The sequence below is a fragment of the Barbatula barbatula genome, assembly GCF_947034865.1.
Source record: "Barbatula barbatula genome assembly, chromosome: 3".
Lineage (NCBI taxonomy): Eukaryota > Metazoa > Chordata > Actinopteri > Cypriniformes > Nemacheilidae > Barbatula > Barbatula barbatula.
The window spans coordinates 28,058,935-28,085,564 of NC_136764.1; the positions used below are offsets into that span (position 1 = coordinate 28,058,935).

Consider the following 26,630-nt stretch of genomic DNA (forward strand, 5'->3'; position numbering starts at 1 on the left):
GACATTTGCTTTCACAATCTAGACTAACAAACACACACTTTCTAGGAAAACTCTTTCAGGAAGAGCATGTGGAACGTCTTCAGTCTTTGTAAAACATCTTCCATGATTTCCTCTCGAGTTGCCAAACAAAGTCTGTGAGAAAAGATGCAAGACTTTGAGATACTTTGATTAAGAAACCTAATCTAACTAGAATTCCATCACAACAATAAATCCTTTTAATTTAAATACAATTTTCAGCATCATCGGTCAGGTAAGTTGATTCAAATAGAAATGTATCAATCTCTTTATTAAAGATGGTGTTGTGTTATGGTTTTGTTTGAGGTAATGAATGACGTATATCTTAATTTAAAAACCTGATGTGATATGTATCTGTTTTTTGTCCGTATTCACAGCCTGGTCTCACGTGAAGACCAGTCTCCTCCAGCAAATGCAAACAGTACAGCATGTCGGGCTCCATCTCTCTATCCTGAGAAGACAGAAATACAGATATATAAAGTATAACATCTGCCAGTAAAGCACAAACGTGTCCAGGGACACTCAACAGTGCAAATTCCTGTGTGGTCTTTCCCAGGGTGTCCGCGGGGTCTTTTAAAGTATTAAAAGTTGATCAATAAATTTTGAGAAAATGAAGGGCCTTAAGTCATTGAAAGTCTTAAATGGCATTTTCGAAGGTATTTGTCGAGGTTGTATGCTTAAGTTTGCCTGGTAGGCAAATAGTGGGAGGTGGCTAAACAACATTGTTGACTATGGGGAAATGCAGGCTTTCGTGAAAATGCTTGGAGGATAAGGAGTTGGAAGCATGGCTGAGGGAATAACCGTGAGGCGTACTGCTCTGTGTCAGAAGGCGTAGCCTTAATGGGGATCAACAGTGTCCGGTCCCACATGCTAAGTGTTAGCCACAAAGCTGGTTTCTCTTTCTAATAGACCTTGCATTGGGTTAGCCATTCAATGAATTCTCTTGTGCTTCGGTCCCACCCTTCTGATTATGTTGATTTAATAAGGAGGTATCACAAACTCAGACTAGTTGTGCTATCTTACAATCAGTATGTAATTAATGTAAGTTAACGTGTCGCCAATGTAACCGGTTCAAACTTGAAGTGGCAATGAGTTCTTAAAATGTATGAAAAGAGTCTTAATAAGTATGAAATTTAGCTCCATGATTCCTGTATATACCCTGATTTCCTTTGTGAACATATTTGTAGGTTATTTTCCTAAGGTCTTGCACGTCATGGGCCTCGATGCAAAGTATTCCCTCATGTTCTGCCCAGTCTGTTTTACTATGTCTTTGTAAAAGGACATTTCTCTGATTTTGTCAGAATCATCAGTCATCAATGTTTATTACTTCAAGCTGTTTCCTCTCAGAGGTTTGTCCAAATGAAATAAAACAGGATCATAAAACAAATTCTGACCTTGGCACATTTTATTGCTTTTTGAGGGAAGTGTAGACGTGGAAAGACAAAAAATCCCCCCTTTAGTGGCTGGCAGCTGATCCCCGGCAGCTCATCCAAAACCTTCTGAGTCCGATGACTGTTTTTACGTATCATCTTTTTAATTGACTCGACTTCCTGATAGAAAAGACAGGACATATCTATAGTTAAGAGACACAAAGATGGTCTACTAAGGGTATTCCTCTACATTCCAGCAGCCTAGTATTGGCCTCTAGTGGAAGAATTGTGCCATAAAGCCACAGCCCATAATTTCACTCACATGAGATAAATCTTCTTACGATCCAGTTTGACTTAACAAATATGTAAACATTTTAATTATAGCAGAGCCGTTGAGAGAGAGTTGCTTCAACTCCGTTGACTCAAATGGCACAGATTGTTTACAGCAATAGCAGTTCATGGGGGCTCTCAATAGTTCCCAGAAGTTACTAGTAACGCATTAACCAATTTTGACGAACATTTACATTTATTCATTTGGCAGACGCCTTTTATCCAAAGCGACTTACAAATAGTTTTTACAGTGGAACATTACTACAGAGCAATCAGAGGTAAGGTGCCTTGCTCAAGGGCACTTCAGTCATGAGCTGTTGCCTCTGCAGCTCAAACCGGCAACCTTCTGATCACAAGCCCAACACTCTGACCGCTAGGCCACAGAAATCAATTTCAAGAGCGATAGTTGTTTAATGAATTAAAAAATGAATAAATGAATTACTTCCTGGAACTATCTGAAAGCTCCATGAATCATGTGACACTTGAAAATGTAGAACTTCCATTGTCGCGACTCTCTCTCTCTCTCTCTCTCTCTCTCTCTCTCTCTCAATGGCTCTGAATAATAGATGCCTGGGCATTAGCATGCCATGTTAAATCTATTTGCTAATGTAAAAAAAACTTCAACGCATGTTTTAATACACAACCATGTTACAATGTTCTAGATTTAAATAGCCTACTTATTCGTTATAGTTGTTCATCAAATGTTACGTACTTAGAGATAGAGATGGAATATCTAATATACATCAATTAAAATAAAATTGTTATCTCAACCTCCGAGAAGATGAGGAATGAGGGATCTCCAGGTTTTGGAGGATCTGCCATGAGGTCGAGTGCAATTTGTCCAGCAACCACTGTGCAGCTCTCGGTGTTAAAAAGTTTATGGATGTAATCTAAAACCGCAGGGTCAAAATTCACCAGCTCCATATAGCCACCACGAAGTCCACATCTGGGTACAAAGAACGCTACAAGTTTGATATTCAGTCAACTAGACAGTTGCGTTCATGGTATTAACTATGAATGTAAGAGGGTACATGATACTTTGCAATGATTTTTTTAACATGAATTACGCATCGCTGAATACTTACTCTCCCATAAAGCCTTTGGAGGCAGAATTGAAAGAGGCCATCTCCACAGCGCTGGAAATAGTTGAGTCCATTTCTGATAACACTTTCTTATAAGAATAATACTCAGTTCCCTCTCCATATATGCAGTTCTGGTACACCTGTTGTTTAAAATATACAGAGCTCCCTGAAGACCAAGAGGTTAAGAAACATTTGCATTTTATGACATCCACTCACCTCATCAACCAGTAGGAGGAGCCTCTCTTCTGCAGCAAACTCAATCACTTCTTCGATGGACTCCCGACTCTGTACATGACCTGGTAATTAAAGGGATATTTCACCATGTTTTACTCAACCTCAAGGCATCCTGACTAAAAATGGTTTTCTACTTGAAGAATAATGCAGTCGGAGTTATAATGCCATGCATCATTTGACTTCCAAGCACTAGAATGGGAATGAATGGGCGTCGACTTTTTGAAGCTCCCAAAAGTGCATTTGTCAATCAAAGAACTGCTCGACACGGCTCTGTGTCTTACTGTAACAAAGGTCTTCTGAAGCGAATGGATGAGTTCGTTGTATGAGAAATATCCCACTTCTCTCCTATTCTTGTAAAATTATATGTGGTATTATAACTTCCACTGCATTATTCTTCAAGAAGAAACCCGTATTCAGTTAGGATGCCTTGCCAGTGAAGTATCCCTAAAAGAAAAACTTCTGTAAGAATGTAGCATCTTCGATGATGTTGTGTGGTTATAAGCCTTAAATTCCGTGGAACCATCATGCAAACATCAAAATATCTGCCTGTGCCCTTTCCAAGCTACTAAGAGAATTAATTTAAAATGGCTTAAAAAACTATATTGACCACAAAGTTAAATATGAGGGGCGCACTTTTTCACACTTTTCCATGAAAGAAAAGTGTTGAAGCGTTCAAGCCCATCGAAAACCACATTTTGGTAATAAATGGAAAATAAATGTGAATTCTTCTTTACAATGTGAAGGATCACCCCTGTTTCTTCTTCTGTTACCTGTTGGATTTCCTGGATTGCAGATATAAAGCGCCATAGGATTGCAGGTCCTTTTGCCTTCTCTGAGTGCTCTGCGAAGCTCTTCCACCTGAAGTGTCCAGCCCAGCTCCTCACATAACCGGTAAGGTTGCATAACAACTCCCTGGCTAACTGCAGCCACGTTAAAGAAGGGGTAGGAGGGTACGGGTATAAGCACACCAGTCTGACACGAATCCTCATTCTGAAACAGCAGCTTCAGCATTATCTACAATAAAAAGTATTACAATTTATTTTACACCAATAACATGCCTTTTTAAGAGATTGTGTGACTTGGTACTACCTTACAGTTGATAACTTAAAGCAGAGGTATCATGCTATGGCATGCATTCTGACTTCTTTACACTGTTGACCGTGCTGTCTTCTCATGCTTAACATGGTCAACTTGTACAGACATGAATTGCACGTTTGAGGTAGTATTTCTGTGCTTGATTCATTCCCCCAGTTCTCCAACTTGTTTCCAAAAGTTTGTCAATTAATGCGATGATGTATTATGTGCTCGTGCTGTAGTTGCCTGCCTCCAGCAGCTCGTGTTTTTTCTGGAAATAATCGTACAGCTGCATCTCTCTTTTATAATTTGATCAAATTAAATACTCTTCAGGGAGATACGACGTATGCTGTATAGGTACTCAAGATTAATATGAGATTGGCTGAGTGTGTTACTTTATCTTTAATAAGGAGGATGACTATACATGTTAACATGTTTTTTTCTCTTGAACTATTCTAGGTGTGTGATGCAATATCAGACCTCTCTGGGGGATAACCTTTGACCCTTACCCATACAGTAATTGTTTTCATGGAAAAATAAGAGCTTTTCTTTTCTTTCATGACGTCATTGTTCATGCAGTGACACAGAGACTGGAAATAGCCTGGGAACGAATGATCTTAATCTAATGATCTAACCATGAGAGCCTGCTGCGATCCAGATGTGAGGAAGATGTTTTCAGGTGATGAAGGAACTCCTCCATCTCTTCTGGAAATGAACTGAGACACACAGTGTTTGATTTTGGCCATTCCACTTGAATCCGTGTACGAGCCTAAAGAGAGTGTGCATCACATATACATTATAGATAATAAATACCTCAAATTCTTTAATCTTCCATCTGCGCACACTGTTAGATATTCAGTTCACTAAAACACAGTCTAAATTTAACGGTTTCCAAAACACTCCTGCTGTCATCCATTGGTTGGCTAAAAATGATTTTGCCCCAAATGCATCCTATAAGTTGAACCACTGTTACACAATTACGTCACTGTGTTTTCACTTTTTGGAGCATTAAAAATAATTTGAACTTTGAACGCAACTTTAAATATAGTTGCTGTAGACTTAAAAATATCGGAAGTTATAAATTGCTCTTGAGCTATAATCTGTATACTGAGCTCTGAAATTTATGAAACTGAATAATAAGGATATGCTGTTAGGACGTAAAAAATGTTTACTGTATAGTGAAACTAAGATGTTTCAAATCAAAGTGACACTAGTCTACAGTATATGTGGTCAACTCACCAACGCTTCCACCCGCACACTCTTTAAGAAGACTATTTGCTCTTTGTGTGACATCCAATGGCAGACTGTCATCCTGCAAAAGGGCAGGATAGAAACAAGCAGCAAGGACCTGAAAAAAACATGGTCATTCTCATGCATTAGGGTTTTATAAACATTTTATTAATTAATAAGAGATTCATATTATGTTTTAAAAGCAACTTTCTCTGAGATATTTTATATATATAAATATAAATATATATATATATATATATATATATATATAACTATATGACAAAGGCCGATGTAACGAGACCTGTTTACCGGTTTAGTCACGTGACATTCAACATATACTGTACAGCAGGCCTTTTTGAAGCATCTATGCTAATTTTGGTCGATAAGATTTTAATTATTTAGTTTGAGTCATTTTAATTGAACAATTTATTAAGTAAATCCAATTCAAGTGTATTATGTTAAACCCATTTAAATTGGTCAAATTAAGTTACTTATTTATTTTGTGTTGAGACTACATAAATCATTTTTGTAGATATAACTTCTTTGGCAGTTGATCTGTAGTTCCCAGCATGCTTTGTGTCTTACTGCATCAGGAGACTAATTTTCAAGATTAATTGTCATTTTAAGTGTTTTTCAGTAAAAATTAAGACTTTTTTGAGTTTTGTGTTGATTTATCCTTGAGATTTAGGAGAGTTTTGGCATTATTTTGATGTTTGGGTTTTTTAAGTTGTTCAGAAGAGCGGTGCTGGTGCCTAGGCTGAGGGAGGCACAATAGTAGTCATGAAGTGAGTTGTTTCATTTGTCTGTGCTAATGCTAGTACAGAAACCACCAATCTCTTCTCACATGACCATGTATGTTGGAAAATAATAGTATATTTCAATATGAAAGTAAGTGATCCGTCAAGTTTGAGTTAGACACATGATTTTTTTCAGCGCAATTTACTTTAAGTTACATTGACTTGATATTTGAACAAAAAGTGAATGTTTTTACATGTTTATTTGTATATACAGCAAATCATTTCGTGCAAATTGTTACAAGGATTTTATTACGTCAATTCTAAAAGTCATTTTCTTTCAGTGGATAACTGAAAATAAACATAGTACTCAGCGGCAGCAACTGAATATAATTTTGTCAAACTTGTTTTTATATCGCTGCATTTACAATACAATGATACAAAAGATAGGTTCCTTCAAACATGGCTGAGCAGACGCACAAACTGTATTTAGTTATTCAAAGATGAGATAACACCTTACGATGAGGTTGTTATTTTGTTAACCTTATTTAATGCATTAGTTAACAGGAACTAACAATACTTTGAGAGCATTTATTAATCCACATTTCAACATTTACTAATACATTTTAAATTTGTATTTAATACATTGTATTGACATAACATTATTAACAAAGATTATTAAAGGCTGAAAAATGTACGTTATAGTGCTCACTATTAGTTCATGTTGACAATAAATACAACATTATTGTAAAGTTTTACCAATGCATTTAGCTTTGCATGCGATGGACAGTTGCTGTACCTGTCGAACAAATGTGATGGGTTTTATGCCTCCACTGTGAAGGTCACCCGAAGACAAATCAAGCACCTCTTTATAACCTTTTCTTTCACCCTACAAATAAAAAAGATTCAAATACTACAAACAAACTTCTAATATAAATGTTAACCAAACAATGACTGAAACATACAAAAACAAATGTGTTAATCATTGACTGCATCATTGCTAAATATATTTTTGAAATGAAAGAAGCATGTATGAAAAAATGCATATGGTGGAGTAAAAAAAGAAGAATCAATGTTAAAATGTAAAATCACACCTGTTGTATTTCGGCTGTGATCTGCGCAGCACGTCTCAATAAAACATCTTTCTCTGAAAGAAAAGCATTCTTTGTCACTAGACTGGTCTCTCTCAGGAAAGACATCCTTTTGAAGAATCTGTACTTGTTGTCTTTTGATGTCTAGATTATTTGTATTGATGATACAGTCAGCCGTCTTGTCTAGAGATATTAACATTTGGCATGACATCCTTGGCAAATAAGTGACTATTCCTTGTTCCACATCTCATGACCAGAAAGTGGTCTAGCACGGTTATCCAGTTGAGATCATGACTACTAAGTGAAAGCCTTTCACAATCACAAATCAAGATTTGTAATTTTATGTTTCATAAAAGCGGTTAGAAAAAAAATAAGAACATATTTTTGGGATGAATGACACCAAAATCAGTTTAGCGAAAACAATTCAGTCCGAGCTTAATCTTTGCCAAGATCTTCTTTGGTAAGTATTCTATACAAGTAACACATTACACCACTAAACAGAGTTCGTCTTTAGTGATCACTGAAGCAGAATAATTATTTTGCTCATCTGCATAACACAAAAGAAGATATTTTAAAGAATGGTACCGCAACATCTTTAAAATACTTTTATTTTGTGTTCTGCAGAAGAAAGTCACATAGGTTTGAAATAACAAGCGGGCGAGTAAACAATGACAGAACTGTCTCTTCAAAGTCAAAATGCTTTTTCATCTTTACATTCTGTCTGAAATTTCACACAAATCTTCAAAGAAAGCCAAAGACTGATGCCAATAGAATTTGTGAATAGCCACTTCTCTAACATTTACATTTATTTACAGCAATGCCGTGGTGAAATGCAGGTACACTGGCAAGTCTCTCACAACGGTTTACAATAAACACTGAATTCATTTCACAATTAATATGCAACCATATTAAAAACAATAGATTTCATTAAATAAGCTATATATAAAAATAAATGCACTTCATAACCCTGTGTCTGAATAAAGCTATGTTACAAACATAAACAAAGGCTTCAATGTTACGTCAGTAAGAATACATTGTCCAAAACATTGACATCACATGCATTGATGAACATTTCCACTGTTGGACTAACCATATGTTGGCATTGTTACAATGTTTATGTGAACAATGTAGAAAGATCACATTTAAAACTGAAGCACCCACAGAGACTAGACTTAACTAAACCCGGGTATATTGAAATAATACATCTCGACAAGCACACTGTACATCCTAAAATGTCAATTAAAAACATGATTTCACTGTAAACAAATGATGTGATAAATCGTGGCAAAACACAGTACGGTTTTACGTGACCTCATCAAATGAATGTAAGCGATTTCAAGTTATAACAGTAGTCATGTTCTAAAGATAAAACAGGAAGAAAGATTTTACAGCGTTTTGGTTTTTTACATATCGAACTGCAGTAACACTGTAAATCTCTTTTCTTGCAAGACAGATAACAAAAATACACCGCCTGACCAAATAGAGTCATTACAAGAGATAACTATAAAACTTGAATCAAGCAAACAATGAAACTGTTCATTTTCACATGACCAAATCCCCAGTGAAAGTCTTTGGGATGTCCTGGTTAAGACTGGTTGATTTGCCTTGACTCATCAGTCATAAATAAAAGATCTTAAAAAAGAATCAACTCTGGACAATAAAATGCTGCACATTACATAAGGTTGTTGAAAGAATGGCATGACAAATGTCTGTCGTAACCAAAGCTAAAGAAGTTCCTACAAATTATTACTGGGCATGACTTAATTTTTGGCCAGGCAGTGTCGTGTGGGTAAAGCTCAAACTGCTGTGCTGTATGTTGAAGCTACACTGTTTCGAAATGTTTAACTCCACCTCCCGGGTATCTGGAAAACCAAGTTTACCTTAGGAATAGTTCACCCAAGCATGAAAATGATTTTGCCATTTATTCACCCTCATGTCATTCTAAACCTGTATACATTTCTTTCTTCTACAGAACACAAGAAGATTTTTGATAACAAACAACATTGGATTCCACTCACTTCCACAAAATCACTAAAACAATTCTCAAAATATCTTACTTTGTGATCTACAGAAGAGAGGCCTATTATTCAGGTTTTCAACTACATGAAGGTGAAAAATTATGACAGAGCCACTGCGCTTTGTTGAAACATAACTCAAACTTCCCCACACGTAAATACGTATGACAGTTCAGAGGTTGTAATGTTTTTTTCATAACAGAGCATGTGAGCGGAGCATGTGAAATATAGTTGGCGCAGTGGGTTTTTATCCGAAGGCCGGATTGTGCCGCTCCATTACCGCTCACACCACGAGTCTAGGGCATGCACAAATCCACCCAGAAATAACCTGTGCCTTCAACAATCAAAAAACATGTCAGCCTGCACTTCAAAAATCGTTGTGAAGGAGAGATGGAGACGCCAAAGGTGAGGTTGAAAAGTTCCTTTCATCCCCGAGGCAGAATCCGGATGCAGATGTCATACAGTTTTGGAACGGAAACTCATCTTTCAAGTCATATCCCCGTCTGGCAAAAGTAGCTCGCACCGTCTTCAGCATCCCTAGTGGATCTGCAAGTGCCGAGAGGGTGTTTTCTACTGTCGGCCTGGTGTCCAGAAATCATCGCACTACTCTGAAGCCTGAAACATTGTCCAGATTTGTTTTCTGGAAGGTGAACTCAAAAGAACCATAGATAAGGATGCCTACGCCAAATTTTTCCTATAATGTAAGGGACGACCATCATTTCATTATTATTTATCATGGGCTATATAATTAGACTATTAGTCTTAATTCATATGTTTAAAGTGTGTGAAAGGCACATGCCTAAATTTCTTATAGGTCTATATGTTCAAAACTTGGATGTTTGCTGTTGTGTTTGTTTGAAATAAATCTATGTTCTATTTGGACTGATGTTGCTCTGAGTTCTTTATAGGACATTGGCAGGGTGGCAGATGCGTCGCGGAGCAGGTTTGCTGTGTGTTGATTTTCCTTTCCCCAACCACAGTAGTGGGCAGCGGAAATTGTCACCGCTCAGCTCCGATCACATGCTCTTGTTCATATACGTCTGCATTTGCAACCCAGTTTCACATATCAGATCTTCTTACTTTTTCCTAAAAACAGAACAAAGAAAACACATTAGCACACATGCATGTTTCTGACACCTGCACAGTCAATGAAAATATGAAGATGATAATACATAGTAGGGTGAGAAGGAACCTGGTGAATGCTACGGTGATTCGGAGGGCTGGGTCGATCTGTGCTACAGATTTCACATCCTGGTCTTGTGGATTTATTTATGAATGTACAGGAAGGGCAGGACCACCCCAACTACAGAGAGAGAGAGAGAGAGAAACAAATCCAACAATTAGCTATTCAATTAAACTACATAACATTCTATACATATAACATTAGTTATATAGTTTAATTCAAAACTAGAGTTTCAAATACACCTTAGCACCTAAGTATGTCTGGTACCAACACATTTCTACAACCAGGATTGTAAATAAATAAGCCTTGTAAACATTAGCCATGTGCTAAAAGGATAAATGTCTAGCAGATTATGTAATAATTACCTGTGTGTTACTGGATTTCAGTTTGGACCCGCCGAGTTGCAAAATATCGAGGTTAATGATGTCATTGACGTTAGGTTTCTCTGTGCCACTACCACCTGCTCGAGTAGAAAACCACAATATATCAAGTACTGACGATGGCTTGATGCAATCTAATGAGAATTATTAGCCATTAGAAACCACTCACTGTACAGTCGAACTTATGATCTCATGGTTCGATTCAGCTTCATTTACATTTTATTATTACTCTCTTTCGTTAAAGGGGTCAAATGACATGACTAAAACATTATTACCTTGTGTTTGTGGTGCAATACAATGCGTTTATACATTTTAAGTCAGTCTTTTTCATATACGGTGCATTATTCTAGCTCCTCTATGCCCCGCCTTTCTAAAACAGATTTTTACAAAACTCATCGCTTATGAATACGCAGTGCGCTCTGATTGGCCTGTTGATCTGTGCATTGTGATTGGCTGAATACCTCAAGCGTGTGGCGGAAATGTTACGGCCCTTCCCATGACCGCAACCCTCCAGGACGAGGCCGATTGTCAGTTCATTACCACTCTCACTCGCAGACGCAATAAAAGTAATAAAATAATAAAACTCTTTTTTTCATTGTCATGGGTGGCAGGTGCCAGTCGTAAATATTACATAAACACGTTTGATAAAACACTAGAATAAATAGTTCGGCCGCTGCTGTAGAGTGGGGATTCTTAAAGTATGTTTTATTTCTCTCATTAAACTACAGTACACAAACCGTACAGGGCAGGTCCTAGACTGGACTTTCTTATGTGCAAACTAACGCAATTCACAGAAATAGGGACGAATGCTTATAACCAAACAGATCTCAACAACCATTGACTCCAATAGTAGGACAGAAACAATGGTAGTCAAACGTGCCACAGAACGGTTTGCTGTCCTACATTCTTCAAATATCTTCTTTTGTGTTAAATCTTTTTTCCTACTATGGGAGTCAATGGGTGTTGAGATCTGTTTGGCATCTGGCACGCTGTCCTTTCACACTGGATACATGACCAGAGATTTGCGCGTCATGCAGCTGAAACGCGGCTGCCTTTGTATCACTAGTGATAATTTCCCCTCACATTAAATATAAGCATGAAACATGATGTTTATAAGCAGTTTTATCTGTTTCTCTGAAGGTAATGAAGAGAGATGAGGGCTCGCGCCACGAAGGAGCAATGGACAGGATGACACGATCGTTTGTTACCCTTACAGATACAGTATATCAAATATGTGCCACTCACGAGTGCGGTGTTGGCAATGTCCTGCAACGTGATGTGGTGCTTTGCGTTTTGGAGCACTATCCCATTCCAATACCAACCTTTTCCAGTTTGAATGATTTGTCGTTGTGGTTTCTGACTTATTTTGTTTCCAGAATGGTTGTTGTGTTTTGTGGCTTCTTATTTCGCTTTCAGATTTGTAATTAGTTTTGCGCCTTACGGCAACCGTCCTTTACTTGCAGAAACAGATATATGACATACTAAACCAAAAGCAAAACAAGAAATCCCGTCATATGACCCCTTTCAGAAAATGTCACATTTTTGTCTGATGTTTTAAATCAATAAATACTGTCATAATCATCCTTCCTGCCAGCCAAGAGGCAGACGCAGGACAATAACAAGAGGCAAGATAATTTATATATATATATATACAGCCACGGAAATAATTAAGAGAAATGTAGATCTGAAATGAACATTTGCAATGGTCTTTTAGTTTTGCAAGATTGTGAGACTAGTGAGCTCACCTGAGCTGCTGTGAGTAAATCGAGGAGGTAGCGTGCTGTATCCTCTCCAGTCATGGCTTACAGGGCTGCTGCTGGCTGGCATGAGGGCAGGTGTGGGGTTTGGTGTCAGCATCAGGGCAGCGCTCTCTTGCTCCTGCTGGCACTGCTGCTGACTGACACAGGCGTGACTGGCAGACAGGAGGTAGAGGAATGCAGTGTCACTGTCTCTACAGATGCCATATGACGCTAAGGAGCGGATGTCAGCGCACAGACACTGTCCGATCACCCAGCGCTGCACCTTCGGGTGAAAACCATACTCAAGAAACATCTGCAAGAGAAAATGTAAAACTAAAGAAAAACAGAAGGACAGCAGAAAGAGAAAACTTCATTCAAGTAGCATGATCTTTTTACCTGCTGCTTCAGAGAGGAAACAGTCATGTGGGGAAGGATTTTTACAGTGACACAACAAGATGACGTAGCATCCTCTACTACAACAGCTAAACTGAAAATACAAAAGGCAGAAGATCAGTCTACATAGATAGAATAACAAATAAACACATTGACATTAAAAAACATACAAAAATTCTTCCAACTTGTTTTTCAAATATTTAAGATTGAAATCCCTAAAAACATTTGACAGCACTAGTGCTGGGGTTGCGAATTGCAACCAATGGCTTTCTCCCCCGCTCGCTCCTCCCTTTCAAAGCCCCACGGTGGCTGACACAGGGCTAAGATATTGTCACGTTTTCGCTTCTTCGCTGAAGTAGATAACATATTTACAAAACGCATTCTGTAGAGCAGTTTGTACTTTTAGGGTTACTGTAGAAGCAACATGGTGAATTACATGTAAGGGGATCCGCGGTGTATGTAGATAGAAATTGCTCATTCTGAGATCTTCATTATGTAAGGTTTTTCTACACCTCTGAAGACATGGTGATGTGTAATATATTCTATTTCTGTCAAATAAAAAACACCCTTCATTTTCAAGTGATCCTGAATGTAGACATAATAAATCCATAAATCACAGCGCTGCCATTACAGTCCTCCTGACTACATACAAGTGAGTGGTAGAGCCGCTGTTTTTCTGGATAAAAATACAATCACTTTTACACTTCTGTAACCTGTCACTGTACTGGCGGTGCCATTGACATATGCTAGAAATGTAACAAAGTGCCCAATGCAAGTCTTGTTAAGGTGTGTTTGATTAGAGCTGGAACTAAACAGAACACTGGTCCTCCATGACAGGAGTGGACTGACCCTGCTGTACGTAAGGGGAGTTGAAACGTTTTAAGCAAACAATGAAAACTGTTATGCTGGCAAATAATTTTTTTCTAAAAAATTAACAAATAAAATAGTGTTTGATGAAGCGTTGCATGTCACACAGGAGGAAAACAATCTTATGTTAACTACCCAAAAGACAAAACATCGTTTTCATTATACGCACGTACCTTATCTCGCCGTCCTCTGCGTCCCTCTGCGATGGCTGGATAGTCAGTGCTATTTGATGCTGAGCCAGATCAGAGGTGTACCGCATCGCCGCACGAGTATCACCAGCCTCTATTGCTTTGGAAAGCTCTATACACAACTCTTCTACAGAAGACAAAAGAGCTGCATGTTAAAAAGCTGCATGTCAAATAAGGTCTGTATATTAAATTAGTTGTTTATTTGTTGTGTGTTGGTTTTGCAGCATAAGTACTCCAGACATGGTACACAGTGATGTAAAAAACTGAATTTATCCTATTTTTAGGATTTAATAACTTTTTCTCCAAAACCATTCTTTTCAAATTAGATCAATCATCATAGATCAATATCACCAAGAACACGATTTGTCATGCTATATTTCAATGGTGTTAATTAGAAAACCATATATAAATACCATAATATAATATAGATCACCACACTGATACAGACACACAAATGATACTACTCCAGTACTCGAAGGGTTTAGTCAAAAAACAGCCTTGAAATCGCAAATATAATATGATCAGGCAAAAGCAAGCTCAAATCTGGCCGGCACTTCCATAAGAAAATAAATAAAAGGCACATACCTTTAGTTGACATTGACAAGGTCGAGCTTTTGCCTTCACACTTCACATACTGAACTCCATCATGTGAGAGATGTGAAATGTTGGCAACTTTGAGAAAGAAAATAATAAACAAAAAGGTTATTTAGGTCATTTGCATGTTTCCGCAACCTTGTATCTCCAAATTTTGTGAATAAAATGTTTTGCCATGAATCATTATTATAAGTCACCCTAAATGTTTGCAAACACCAATAAACATATACAAAGGTCAAACGGTCAAACGCTAAAAGTATAGTGTTTTTAATCATCACCAGCATGTGCCTCTGCAGTGAACACAGGTCAGGGATGTGTGTGTGCAGCATATTTGTTGTGACCCATAGTATATAAAACTACAGGCACGAATCAACATCATCAATATGATGATGTCCATTCTTCTTTTTTAGTTAATGGCTTGTGCAGTTCATCACCGGGAAATCATCTAAATGTCACACAATCACTGCAGTATTGAAAGGTTGAACTGTTTTTAATGCTTTTAACAATTGAGATTTTTACCCCCGTAACTTTACTGTAACACTCTACTGTCTGCCTGCTAAAACTGAGCACTGTGGGGAAAAGATCATCACTCATGAACAACAGAAGAACTGACCAGCACAGCCCTGCCGGTTATCGGACAAAAAAGAAAGTGTCAGCAGACCTCTGTGTGCCTCTCGCAGTGAAGACATCATGACAGTGGCCCACTCCTGAGCTTCCTGCTCGCTGCGGAAGGTAAATGTGAGGCTGTCGTGGGGAGGCTTGCTGAGACGCAGTTCGTGACATCGAGCCGATGTGATCTCATACTTCACTGAGCGCAGATCAAATTCTGCTAGAGACTGAAGGAGAGACTAGAGCTAAACATCAACAATCTTGTGTTATTTACAAAACAATTGCATTCAGTCTATTCTACATGTATGACCACTGTTCTATGGATAAATAATATATATTACAGCCTTATATCCCATCACTCTTCAAGCCTTTATAAAGCTAACTGTACTGTACTGTATTGCACTAGATGTTTATTTTCGTGTTCTTTGGAGTGCGGTTATTGAACTGTAGGAACACTCCAGGCTGACAGGTATGATGTGATGAAGGTGATGGAGGTGTGAGTGATGCTGATGTACCACGCTGCGTCCTCCGCGGTCGGTGTGTCTGAGCGTGAGCGTGAAGTGTCCCGCGCGGCTCGCGTTCATGCTGAGCTGCAGCCGCAGAGAGTCGGAGCCCACGCGCAGCGGCCGAACCGACACGCGCACCGACATCAGCACCGTACTGCAGCCCGAGCTCACAGACATGTTTCAGCAGGCCGATCAGTGCAGCTCCATAACAGAACCCGTCATCATCATCATCACGGCTCACGAGTGACGGGCAGCCCGTTTCAAAACAGGAAGCAGGTCCGTCCGGTATTTACTGCCCCCTCGTTATTACTGTAACACACAGTTCCGTCCGCATACAGAGAAAAACTCAAGTCAGCACAGTCTATGGTAAACGTCTTTAAATACATTTGCTTAAATTAAAGTTACATCTTTCAAGATTTGGGGGGGGGATTTCTCTTTGTACGTCCGAGAGAAAACTAGTTGTAGTTGACGAGGCTGAATCCAGCTTCTTATTCGCAGTTTCTTATTGACGCTATCCGTTCCACCTTAAAAACGCGAAGCGTCCGCTTTTCCAGTTTCTTATTCACGCGTAGCTTAGGGATCTTCTCGCGTTTCTCTTCTTTTACGTTTTTAAAATAAAAACTTTTTTGTGTATGCGCGCGCGAGTGTGTTCGAAACATGTGTGTGTGTTTGAGAGAGTGCACAGATGATGGGATGCTGCTTGCTGTCTAAGTCATGACATGCTGAATGCCCCTTGGGTGAACGTGAACTTCACGTGGAACCTCCATCACCCACTCCCCCTACCATTCTCTATATTACTTTGATAGGACAGTTTTTAGGCAGCCTATCTCCACAAAGAATATTAATCATATCCAAAAGTACCTACATGTTTGTAAGTGCAATATTCTAGTGCAGAGCCTGCAATACGGTTTATGCATAATTAAGAAATTAAGTGTATATTTGTAAAAAGCACTTTGCATATCTATAATTAACTGTACATCTAATGTAAATTAATTATTTTCATCATTGATGTATTTTATTGTTATTCTATATATATATTTTTTTCCATTTCCTGTGTTTGTCTATACTGTATTTTTTCTTTCTGAGCTCCTGAAAGCACAACACGTTGCTTGTCTGTGTGTGCACAATTGGAAAATAAAGCTTATTCGAATTTTCTTCTGATCCACTGCTCTTATACAATTTATTATACTCTTGTTGGTCTTAGCCAGTGCGTATATTACTGCTATGTAGTTACATGTATTTAGATTTATGTAAACTTTGTCACTTGTTGTATGTACAGAATATGTGTTTTTGTACAAGTATGTCTTTGATGGTGCGTTAAAAGTTCCACAGGTGGGTTATACCTTGTCTTGATGTCTACAGCATGGGGTGCCATATCTCGACTTTCTTTGAGGGTGCGTTAGAAGTTCTACAGAAGTTCAGATCTTTTTACTGTAGCTTTTTGGAGTTATTGACCCCTGAATTTGGCATATTTCACAGAGCTCTTCAATGGGCCGTTGCACCTATGGGACATTTTGAGGTGCTACATCTCGAAAACCTTTAAGGGTGCGTTGAAATGTCAACATAGGGGCTATACCCAGTATCCTTGACTACCACCTGGCCAAAAAACAGACATTTTTACTCTAGCATTTTGGAGTTATTGACCCCTGAAGTTGGCATATTTCACAGTACTCTTCAATGGGCCATTGCACTTATGGGACAATTTTAAGGTGCTACATCTCAAAAATCTTTAAGGGTGCGTTGAAATGTCAACATAGGGGCTATACCCAGTATCCTTGACTACCACCTGGCCAAAAAACAGACATTTTTACTGTAGCATTTTGGAGTTATTGACCCCTGAAGTTGGCATATTTCACAGTACTCTTCAATGGGCCGTTGCACCTATGGGACATTTTGAGGTGCTACATCTCGAAAACCTTTAAGGGTGCGTTGAAATGTCAACACAGGGGCTATACCCAGTATCCTTGACTACCACCTGGCCAAAAAACAGACAATTTTACTGTAGAATTTTGGAGTTTCATGTAAATGTAAAAAATATATATTTTGTCTGTTTTCGATGGAAATGAACTGGCAAATTTAATTACTTTAGTACTTTTCTCTGCTGTCCACTAATAGCTAGTGAGGTTTTACGTAAAATTCATAATTACTTAGGAATCTTTTTTTTCACCCTGTTTCGAGGCTCTAACATTGTTTTTGTGGGTGTGCTGCATGTAACACTTTGAACTAACTGCCCATTGCTATTATTGGGTAACAGTGTTACCAATGTTTATAAACAGAACATTTGACACCTGAAATATAATGCTTCCATGACTGTGAGGGAAATGTTACCTTGAAAAATAACGTGGCTTAAAAAAGCCTTTCCTGCTTGATAGCGGTTAAATCCTTCTAGCTTTCTCAGAATTGACACAGTTAACTATAAAATGTAAAGGAGTATAATGTGTTACATACCATTAATGGATATTAACAAAAATGCATAATAAAGCAATACTAAATTTAATAATTACCTTAGGTGTCATCACTTCTAAATTAAATGACAGTTGTGTCAAGTCTCCCTTGTTGTGGCGCATTACAGCATGCACTCTATCTATTATTGCAGTCGTCTGTACAAGATATATTTAAAATATAATGTTAATATTCACAAGACAATTTTTATAATTATCACAATTTCTTTCTATTACAATACATGAATAACAACAACTGTCATCATGATTCATACCTTTTTTTCAGTGAAAATACTGATTAGGGCTTCTCTGTTTTGTTTGAATTTGAGACTGAAATTGGGATGTTGTTTGAGAAACATTCTATTTGACCGTAACACCCCAGTTCTACGATCATGTGCAAGTTTCTGTGAATCCAGAAAGAACAAAATAGAATTTTAAACCTTCTATTGCCAACTTCTGTTTATTTGAAAACATGTCATGTATAGGATTCTTTACTGGTAGGAACCTTTGCTCAGTTTTCTAAAAATAAAATATACTTGAATCTCTTCATCTGTCAAGACAGATTCCAGTCAGCATTCTTTCGCAAAAGCCCTTGTTCTATAATAAAAATGCAGTTATTCCATTTTGGATTGTGTGTAACATCAAGGAAACATAAGTGAGTAAGGTATAAACCGACCAACCTTTTTAAATGATAGGGCAGTTTCATTTGACATCCACAGTTAAATGAAGAATCAGTGTCTAGTTCAGTTAGACGTATTCCTGCACAGTCCGTATGAAGCCAACCATGATAGGAATCACACTGTATCCATGGCACATTCCTCACCTCAGAGTTCATGGTTCTGTGAGTGAAAACAAACAGGTCCATCTTTATATATATATTTAGTTGGTATATGAATTTGCTATGTATGTCTGAATGTGTAGTGCTTCACAAATATAATATACTGTCATTTGTGTTATTACTGTATGTTATTTATTCACAGTAGTTTTTCTAATGCTAAAATACTGTAGTATCGTAGTTGTTATCCAAGAATTGTATAATTTGCTTTATTAAGTGAAAGGAAGAGAGATTCAATTATTTATGAACCATGGACATGGCAGTAGACCATGATCCTGGGAGCTTGCTACACGAATATCAGAGCATAACAACTGCTGCATCTTGCTGTGTTCAGCCCATGCAGAGCAAAGTGAAATACTATATGCTACGGCAAAATTGTGCTGAAAGACTAAAACTCCTAGTCCTATTTAGCTAACTTTATTTGCATTCATTAATTGAAAAACAATTGTAATGGTTGAATGTTAAATTGTATTAATTTCTGTCTTATAAGAGAAGTGGAATGTACCATCAAGTCAAGTCAAGTCAGCTTTATTTATATAGGGCTTTTTACAATTTTCATTGTTACAAAGCAGCTGTACAAGAAAAAATGACTATAAGTAAAACATAAAAGGTTATGGAATTCAAAACACAGGTCAAATATCAGACACACAATAAATTCCTATATGCAGTGTTAATTAAATAAGACTACCAAATTCTAGCAGACCCCCCGGCCAGGCAAAACAGTGCAAAACAGTATGCAAACGGTGGCGAGGAACCCAAAACTCCATTGGAGGAGAAAAAAAACCTCGGAGGGAAACCAGGCCTAACCAGGGGATTCCAGTTCCCCTCTGGCAAAAACTGCAGTCTCTGCACAAGCTCAACAGTGCTTGCACAACAAGGCAAAAATAAAAAAAAATTAGATTTAAAATTATCATTAATAATCTAATAGTGGCTGAGGTTTTGTAGGGACGTCACTTCCTTCGTCCAGCATTTGTCAGGTCTAGGAATGGATTGTCCCCTGCCCGCTCCGCTCTTGTAACCTTGGAACAATGAGACAAGACTGGCTGAGAGTAGAGTACTGTTCTGCACTCTTTGATGCAACAAATGCATCAGTTGTTATTGGAAGTGTCCCTGGTCCCGGTTGATCTAACTAGTGCAGCCTAGATCTTTGAAATACATATATTATGATAATGTAATGTATGCAAGATTAAAAAGATGCGTCTTTAGTCTAGATTTAAACTGACAGAGTGTGTCCGCCTCCCGGACATTGCAGGAAAGACTGTTCCAAAGTTTAGGCGCTAGATAAGAAAAGGATCTGCCGCCTGCACTTGATTTTGAAATTCTAGGTATTACCAACTGACCTGACGCCTGAGAGCGTAGTCAAGTCAAGTCAGCTTTATTTATATAGCGCTTTTTACAATTTTCATTGTTACAAAGCAGCTGTACAAGAACAAAATGACTATAAGTAAAACATAAAAGGTTATGGAATTCAAAACACAGGTCAAATATCAGACACACAATAAATTCCTATATGCAGTGTTAATTAAATAAGACAACCAAATTCTAGCAGCCCCCCCGGCCAGGCAAAACAGTGCAAAACAGTATGCAAACGGTGGCGAGGAACCCAAAACTCCATTGGAGGAGAAAAAAAACCTCGGAGGGAAACCACGCCTAACCAGGGGATTCCAGTTCCCCTCTGGCAAAAACTGCAGCCTCTGCACAAGCTCAACAGTGCTTGCACAACAAGGCGAAAATAAAAAAAAAATTAGATTTAAAATTATCATTAATAATCTAATAGTGGCTGAAGTTTTGTAGGGACGTCACTTCCTTCGTCCAGCATTTGTCAGGTCTAGGAATGGATTGCGCCCTGCCCGCTCCGCTCTTGTAACCTTGGAACAATGAGACAAGACTGGCTGAGAGTAGAGTACTGTTCTGCACTCTTTGATGCAACAAATGCATCAGTTGTTATTGGAAGTGTCCCTGGTTCCGGTTGATCTAACTAGTGCAGCCTAGATCTTTGAAATACATGTATTATGATAATCTAGTGTATGCAAGATTAAAAAGATGCGTCTTTAGTCTAGATTTAAACTGACAGAGTGTGTCCGCCTCCCGGACATTGCAGGGAAGACTGTTCCAAAGTTTAGGCGCTAGATAAGAAAAGGATCTGCCGCCTGCACTTGATTTTGAAATTCTAGGTATTACCAACTGACCTGACGCCTGAGAGCTTAGTGCACGTGATGGACTATAATACGTAAGAAGTTCTCTCAAGTAGTGAGGAGCTAAACCGTGCAAGGCTTTATAGGTAATAAGCAAGATTTTAAAATTTATGCGATGCTTTATAGGTAACCAGTGCAAGGTTGACAGAACCGGGCTAATATGCTCATACTTTTTTGTACGTGTAAGAACTCGAGCTGCCGCATTTTGGACCAGTTGGAGTTTTTGTAATAGGCCTGCAGGGCAACCACCTAATAGTGCATTACAGTAATCTAGTCTTGATGTCATAAAGGCATGTATAAGCTTCTCCGCATCTGATGATGACAGCATATGACGTAATTTAGATATATTTTTAAGATGGAAAAACGCAATCTTACAGGTGTTGGCGACCTGGTTCTCAAATGACAGAGTACTATCGAATATAAAGCCAAGATTCTTAGCTGAAGATGAGGGTTTTACGGAACATCCATCAATAGTTAAGCAGTATTCTTGGTTGTTACGTAGGGCGGTTTTCGGTCCGATAAGTAACACTTCAGTTTTGTCCGAGTTCAGTAATAAAAAATTGCTACTCATCCACTTTTTTATATCGACAATGCATTCCACTATTCGATGGAATTGCTGTGTTTCGTGAGGCTTCGAGGAAATATATAGTTGCGTATCATCAGCATAGCAGTGAAAGCTTATTCCGTGTCGCTTTATTATATCTCCTAGGGGTAACATGTATAATGCGAAGAGCATAGGCCCTAGTACTGAGCCCTGTGGTACACCGTACTGGACTTGCGATTTGCGTGATACCTCATTGTTTATTTTTACATATTGGAAACGGTCGCATAAATAAGATCTAAGCCATTTCAAAGCTATTTCCTTAATACCGACATCATTTTCAAGTCTATGTAGGAGCATGCTGTGGTCAATGGTGTCGAATGCAGCACTAAGATCTAGCAGCACCAATAAGGAGATACAACCTCGGTCGGACGCCATAAACAGATCATTTGTAACTCTAATCAGAGCAGTCTCTGTACTGTGATGTGCTCTAAATCCAGACTGGAAATCTTCATTAATCTCATTCCTTTGGCGGAAGGAACATATTTGAGTTGAGACTACTTTTTCCAGAACCTTAGATAAGAAAGGTAGATTCGAAATAGGTCTATAGTTAACTAGTTCTCCAGGGTCCAGATGGGGTTTTTTGACAAGGGGCCTTATAACAGCCACTTTATATGCTTTAGGCACATGTCCTAATGTCAGAGATGAGTTAATAATGCTAAGTAGAGGATTTATAATTTCTGGGAGCATCTCTTTCAGAAGATTTGTAGGTATAGGGTCTAGCATGCATGTAGTCGATTTAGATGATCTAATGATTTTCGATAGTTCATCGTGATCTATAGTAGAAAATAAACATAGTTTCTCCTTAGGGGTGCTGTAGTAAGTCGTTTGTTCAGCGGGTTTCACATCTGGTTGCATAGTGCACGTGATGGACTATAATACGTAAGAAGTTCTCTCAAGTAGTGAGGAGCTAAACCATGCAAGGCTTTATAGGTAATAAGCAAGATTTAAAAATTTATGCAATGCTTTATAGGTAACCAGTGCAAGGTTGACAGAACCGGGCTAATATGCTCATACTTTTTTGTACGTGTAAGAACTCGAGCTGCCGCATTTTGGACCAGTTGGAGTTTTTGTAATAGGCCTGCAGGGCATCCACCTAAAAGTGCATTACAGTAATCTAGTCTTGATGTCATAAAGGCATGTATAAGCTTCTCCGCATCTGATGATGACAGCATATGACGTAATCTAGATATAGTTTTAAAATGGAAAAACGCAATCTTACAGGTGTTGGCGACCTGGTTCTCAAATGACAGAGTACTATCGAATATAAAGCCAAGATTCTTAGCTGAAGATGAGGGTTTTATGGAACATCCATCAATAGTTAAGCAGTATTCTTGGTTGTTACGTAGGGCGGTTTTCGGTCCGATAAGTAACACTTCAGTTTTGTCCGAGTTCAGTAATAAAAAATTGCTACTCATCCACTTTTTTATATCAACTATGCATTCCACTATTCGATGGAATTGCTGTGTTTCGTGAGGCTTCGAGGAAATATAAAGTTGCGTATCATCAGCATAGCAGTGAAAGCTTATTCCGTGTCGCTTTGTTATATCTCCTAGAGGTAACCTGTATAATGCGAAGAGCATAGGCCCTAGTACTGAGCCCTGTGGTACACCGTACTGGACTTGCGATTTGCGTGATACCTCATTGTTTATTTTTACATATTGGAAACGGTCGCATAAATAAGATCTAAGCCATTTCAAAGCCATTTCCTTAATACCGACATCATTTTCAAGTCTATGTAGGAGCATGCTGTGGTCAATGGTGTCGAATGCAGCACTAAGATCTAGCAGCACCAATAAGGAGATACAACCTCGGTCAGACGCCATAAGCAGATCATTTGTAACTCTAATCAGAGCAGTCTCTGTACTGTGATGTGCTCTAAATCCAGACTGGAAATCTTCATTAATCTCATTCCTTTGGAGGAAGGAACATATTTGAGTTGAGACTACTTTTTCCAGAACTTTAGATAAGAAAGGTAGATTCGAAATAGGTCTGTAGTTAACTAGTTCTCCAGGGTCCAGATGGGGTTTTTTGACAAGGGGCCTTATAACAGCCACCTTATATGCTTTAGGCACATGTCCTAATGTCAGAGATGAGTTAATAATGCTAAGTAGAGGATCTATAATTTCTGGGAGCATCTCTTTCAGAAGATTTGTAGGTATCGGGTCTAGCATGCATGTAGTCGATTTAGATGATCTAATGATTTTCGATAGTTCATCGTGATCTATAGTAGAAAATAAACATAATTTCTCCTTAGGGGTGCTGTAGTGAGTCATATGTTCAGCGGGTTTCGCATCTGGTTGCATAGCTATAATTTTCTCTCGAATATCTTGGATTTTATTTGTGAAATAGTTCATAAAATCATCACTGCTATGCTGGTATACAGCATCAGAAGTCGCTGACGATTTATTTTTGGTTAATTTAGCCACTGTATCAAATAAAAACCTAGGGTTATTTTGGTTTTCTTCTATTAATGATGAAATGTAGGCGGATCGAGACGTTTTTAGGGCTTTCCTGTATTTTTTTGTACTATCCTTCCAGGCAGTATGAAATACCTCTAATTTAGTCTTCTTAAAGTTGCGCTCCATTTTTCGTGCCGCTTTCTTTAGAGCCTGAGTGTGTTCATTTTTCCACGGTGTCGGTCTGTCATTTTTAATCTTCTTTAAGCGCAAGGGAGCAACTATGTCTAGCGTTTCCGAGAAGGTGGCATTAATATTTTCAATGGTAAAGTCAAGATCTTCAACGTTATTACTCATGCTAGAGATTTGAGACAATTCAGGCAAATTATCAAGAAACGCACCTTTTGTAGTCGAAGTTATTGTTCTACAATATTTATAACTTGGAGTTTGATTTGCCACCATTGGGTATTGAAGCAAGCATGATACCAGATAATGATCTGAGATGTCTTCGCTCTGCTGAAAGATTTTAACATCGTCCACGTTTATACCGTAAGACAAAATTAAATCTAAAGTATGATTACGAAGGTGAGTAGGTCCTGACACATGTCGACTAACGCCCATGGAGTTAAGAGTGTCTTTAAAAGCCATTCCTAAAGCATCTGTATCATTATCTACATGAATGTTAAAGTCCCCAGCAACAAGGACTCTGTCTGCAGACAGTACTAGTTCTGAAAAGAACCCACCAAATTCTTTAATAAAATCAATGTCAATAAAAACTGTCACGAAATGGTGTGGACAGAACCCAGATGCAGGCAGACGAAGGTTTAACAAAAAACTTTATTAAATAAAACACCCACAATGGGGAAAAACAAGAACAAAAACACACTAGAAAACAAACACTAGAAACAAAACACTTCACAAAACCGAAACAGGAAACAGGGTAGTCCAACAAGACGAGAAACAGGGGATACTACCGTGAGCGTTGATACAAACACCAACATCAGACAAAAGATAAAGACAATGCACCAACACTGAACAGAGAGAAACTGAGACCATATAAAGGGAGACACTAACGAGGAGTGATTACATGGGGAGAGTGGTGACAGCTGATGGGAATGAAACCCTAACGAGGTGAATTACAAAATAGACGATGGGAATGAAACCCTAATGAAATTACAGGAGATAGGAGGGTGGGGCTGAGAGACATAACAGGAAGACACGTGGCATCACGTAACAACATAAAGCCACATGTCTTCACACATAACACAACAGAAACCCGAAAGACGTGGCAATGTCATGACTCTGCCCAGGGAGCTTGAAAGCTCGAGACAGGAAGGACAGAGTCCTAACAAAAAACCATGTCAAAATTGGGTGTAAAACCCCTAATGCAAGTTGTTTCAAACCAAGGCTTTGTTTTTATTTTACTAATAAATTACAAATGAATATGTAGTTCTAATGAATTGATTGACAGATTTAAAAAATACTTGTTTTATCTATTATGACAAGATATTCTTACTGGTTTCCGACCCTTTGATAGCAGCAAGCCCCAAGTTGCTGTGATAAGCATTCGCGTTCCTGTAATACATTTTAAGGTGTACATTTCTGTTGAAAATATATAATTGAACCAGCTACTTTTCAATTATTTCTTGTTTTTATCTACATCTTAAAATAGTAGAGGACACGTAGTAAATAAATATAATTTTTTAATTTAAAGTATTATTTAAAGTATTATTTTAATAAATATGACAACATTTGACATCTTTACGGTACATGCCTCAACAGGAGTTTCATCAGAAATGGTCATTGCGGCAGTAGTTCCTTCCTTATCAGGATTGTCAGCAACCTGTTCTTCTGTATGAGTCTGCAAGCAAATTTTTAAACAAGGATGTAAGAATGGATTGTATAAGGGGAGCACCTTAGTTCAAGTTCCCATGGCCCATATATGAAACGCAATAAAAACATAAAAATATGTAACGTAAACACATTACATATTACACATAGAGACATTGAATATTACGGCTATATCCCTCTCTCCTCTCAAGCTATAACTACTTTGAGGGCACTGGCTCTCTTGTCATCCAAGTGGATGCTGCACACTGGTGTAGGGCAAGAAGAGACCCCACGTGTAGGATTGTAAAGTTCCTTTGGTGTACATAGTAAAGTGCTATATAACTGCTTCATTCATTCATTCAATTATTGATCAATTAATTAATCTGTTCATTCATTAATAATGGTAACATACTTCCATTCTTTCAGTGTCAGATTGCTCCTCCTCCGTCTCAGTCTGTGCCAGAAATAAATAAGTGAATCGATTTAAAAATGGTTAAAAAAAATTTTTTAAATGTCACCACATAGGCCTATTTTATAATACATACTATAGAAGGTGTGTCATCGTCACTGATAGTTATTTCAGCTGACTCTACTTCCGCTTCAGGCTTCTCTTTTGTTGCAACCTAAAGAGCATTTACAAATGCGAATTAATTTATCATGTTAATTACAGTTATTGTATAAAGGTATTATCTATC

The 26,630-nt window shown here is 38.1% G+C and overlaps 2 protein-coding genes across 2 annotated transcripts; both read right to left on the bottom strand.

Annotated features, from left to right (window-relative positions):
• Window positions 1-41: 41 nt before the first annotated feature.
• On the bottom strand, window positions 42-7,268 carry LOC306891604 (alanine aminotransferase 2; the record flags this gene model as incomplete). The annotated part of the gene is made up of 11 exons (XM_079451969.1): window positions 42-132; window positions 354-466; window positions 1,410-1,565; window positions 2,487-2,661; window positions 2,801-2,937; window positions 3,014-3,093; window positions 3,802-4,045; window positions 4,741-4,874; window positions 5,345-5,453; window positions 6,869-6,958; window positions 7,164-7,268. 11 exons carry the CDS (start codon window positions 7,266-7,268, stop codon window positions 42-44), a joined length of 1,434 nt encoding a protein of 477 aa, XP_079308095.1.
• Window positions 7,269-7,757: 489 nt separating this feature from the next.
• On the bottom strand, window positions 7,758-15,942 carry sharpin (SHANK-associated RH domain interacting protein). The gene is made up of 9 exons (XM_079452990.1): window positions 15,644-15,942; window positions 15,181-15,355; window positions 14,511-14,597; window positions 13,911-14,052; window positions 12,874-12,964; window positions 12,484-12,790; window positions 10,724-10,818; window positions 10,368-10,478; window positions 7,758-10,261 (listed from the first exon to the last, which is right to left on the bottom strand). Exons 1-9 carry the CDS (start codon window positions 15,809-15,811, stop codon window positions 10,235-10,237), a joined length of 1,203 nt encoding a protein of 400 aa, XP_079309116.1. The 5' UTR covers window positions 15,812-15,942; the 3' UTR covers window positions 7,758-10,234.
• Between the last annotated feature and the right edge of the window lie 10,688 nt (window positions 15,943-26,630).

Bases quoted from the DNA above. Each gene is read 5' to 3' on its own strand.
- sharpin (XM_079452990.1), bottom strand. From the start codon at position 15,811: ATGTCTGTGAGCTCGGGCTGCAGTACGGTGCTGATGTCGGTGCGCGTG. The intron at 15,356-15,643 runs GTACATCAGCAT...TCTCTCCTTCAG, and splicing joins ACCGCGGAGGACGCAGCGTG to TCTCTAGCAGAATTTGATCT. The intron at 10,819-12,483 runs GTGAGCTCACTA...CTACTCGAGCAG, and splicing joins ATTTACTCACAGCAGCTCAG to GTGGTAGTGGCACAGAGAAA.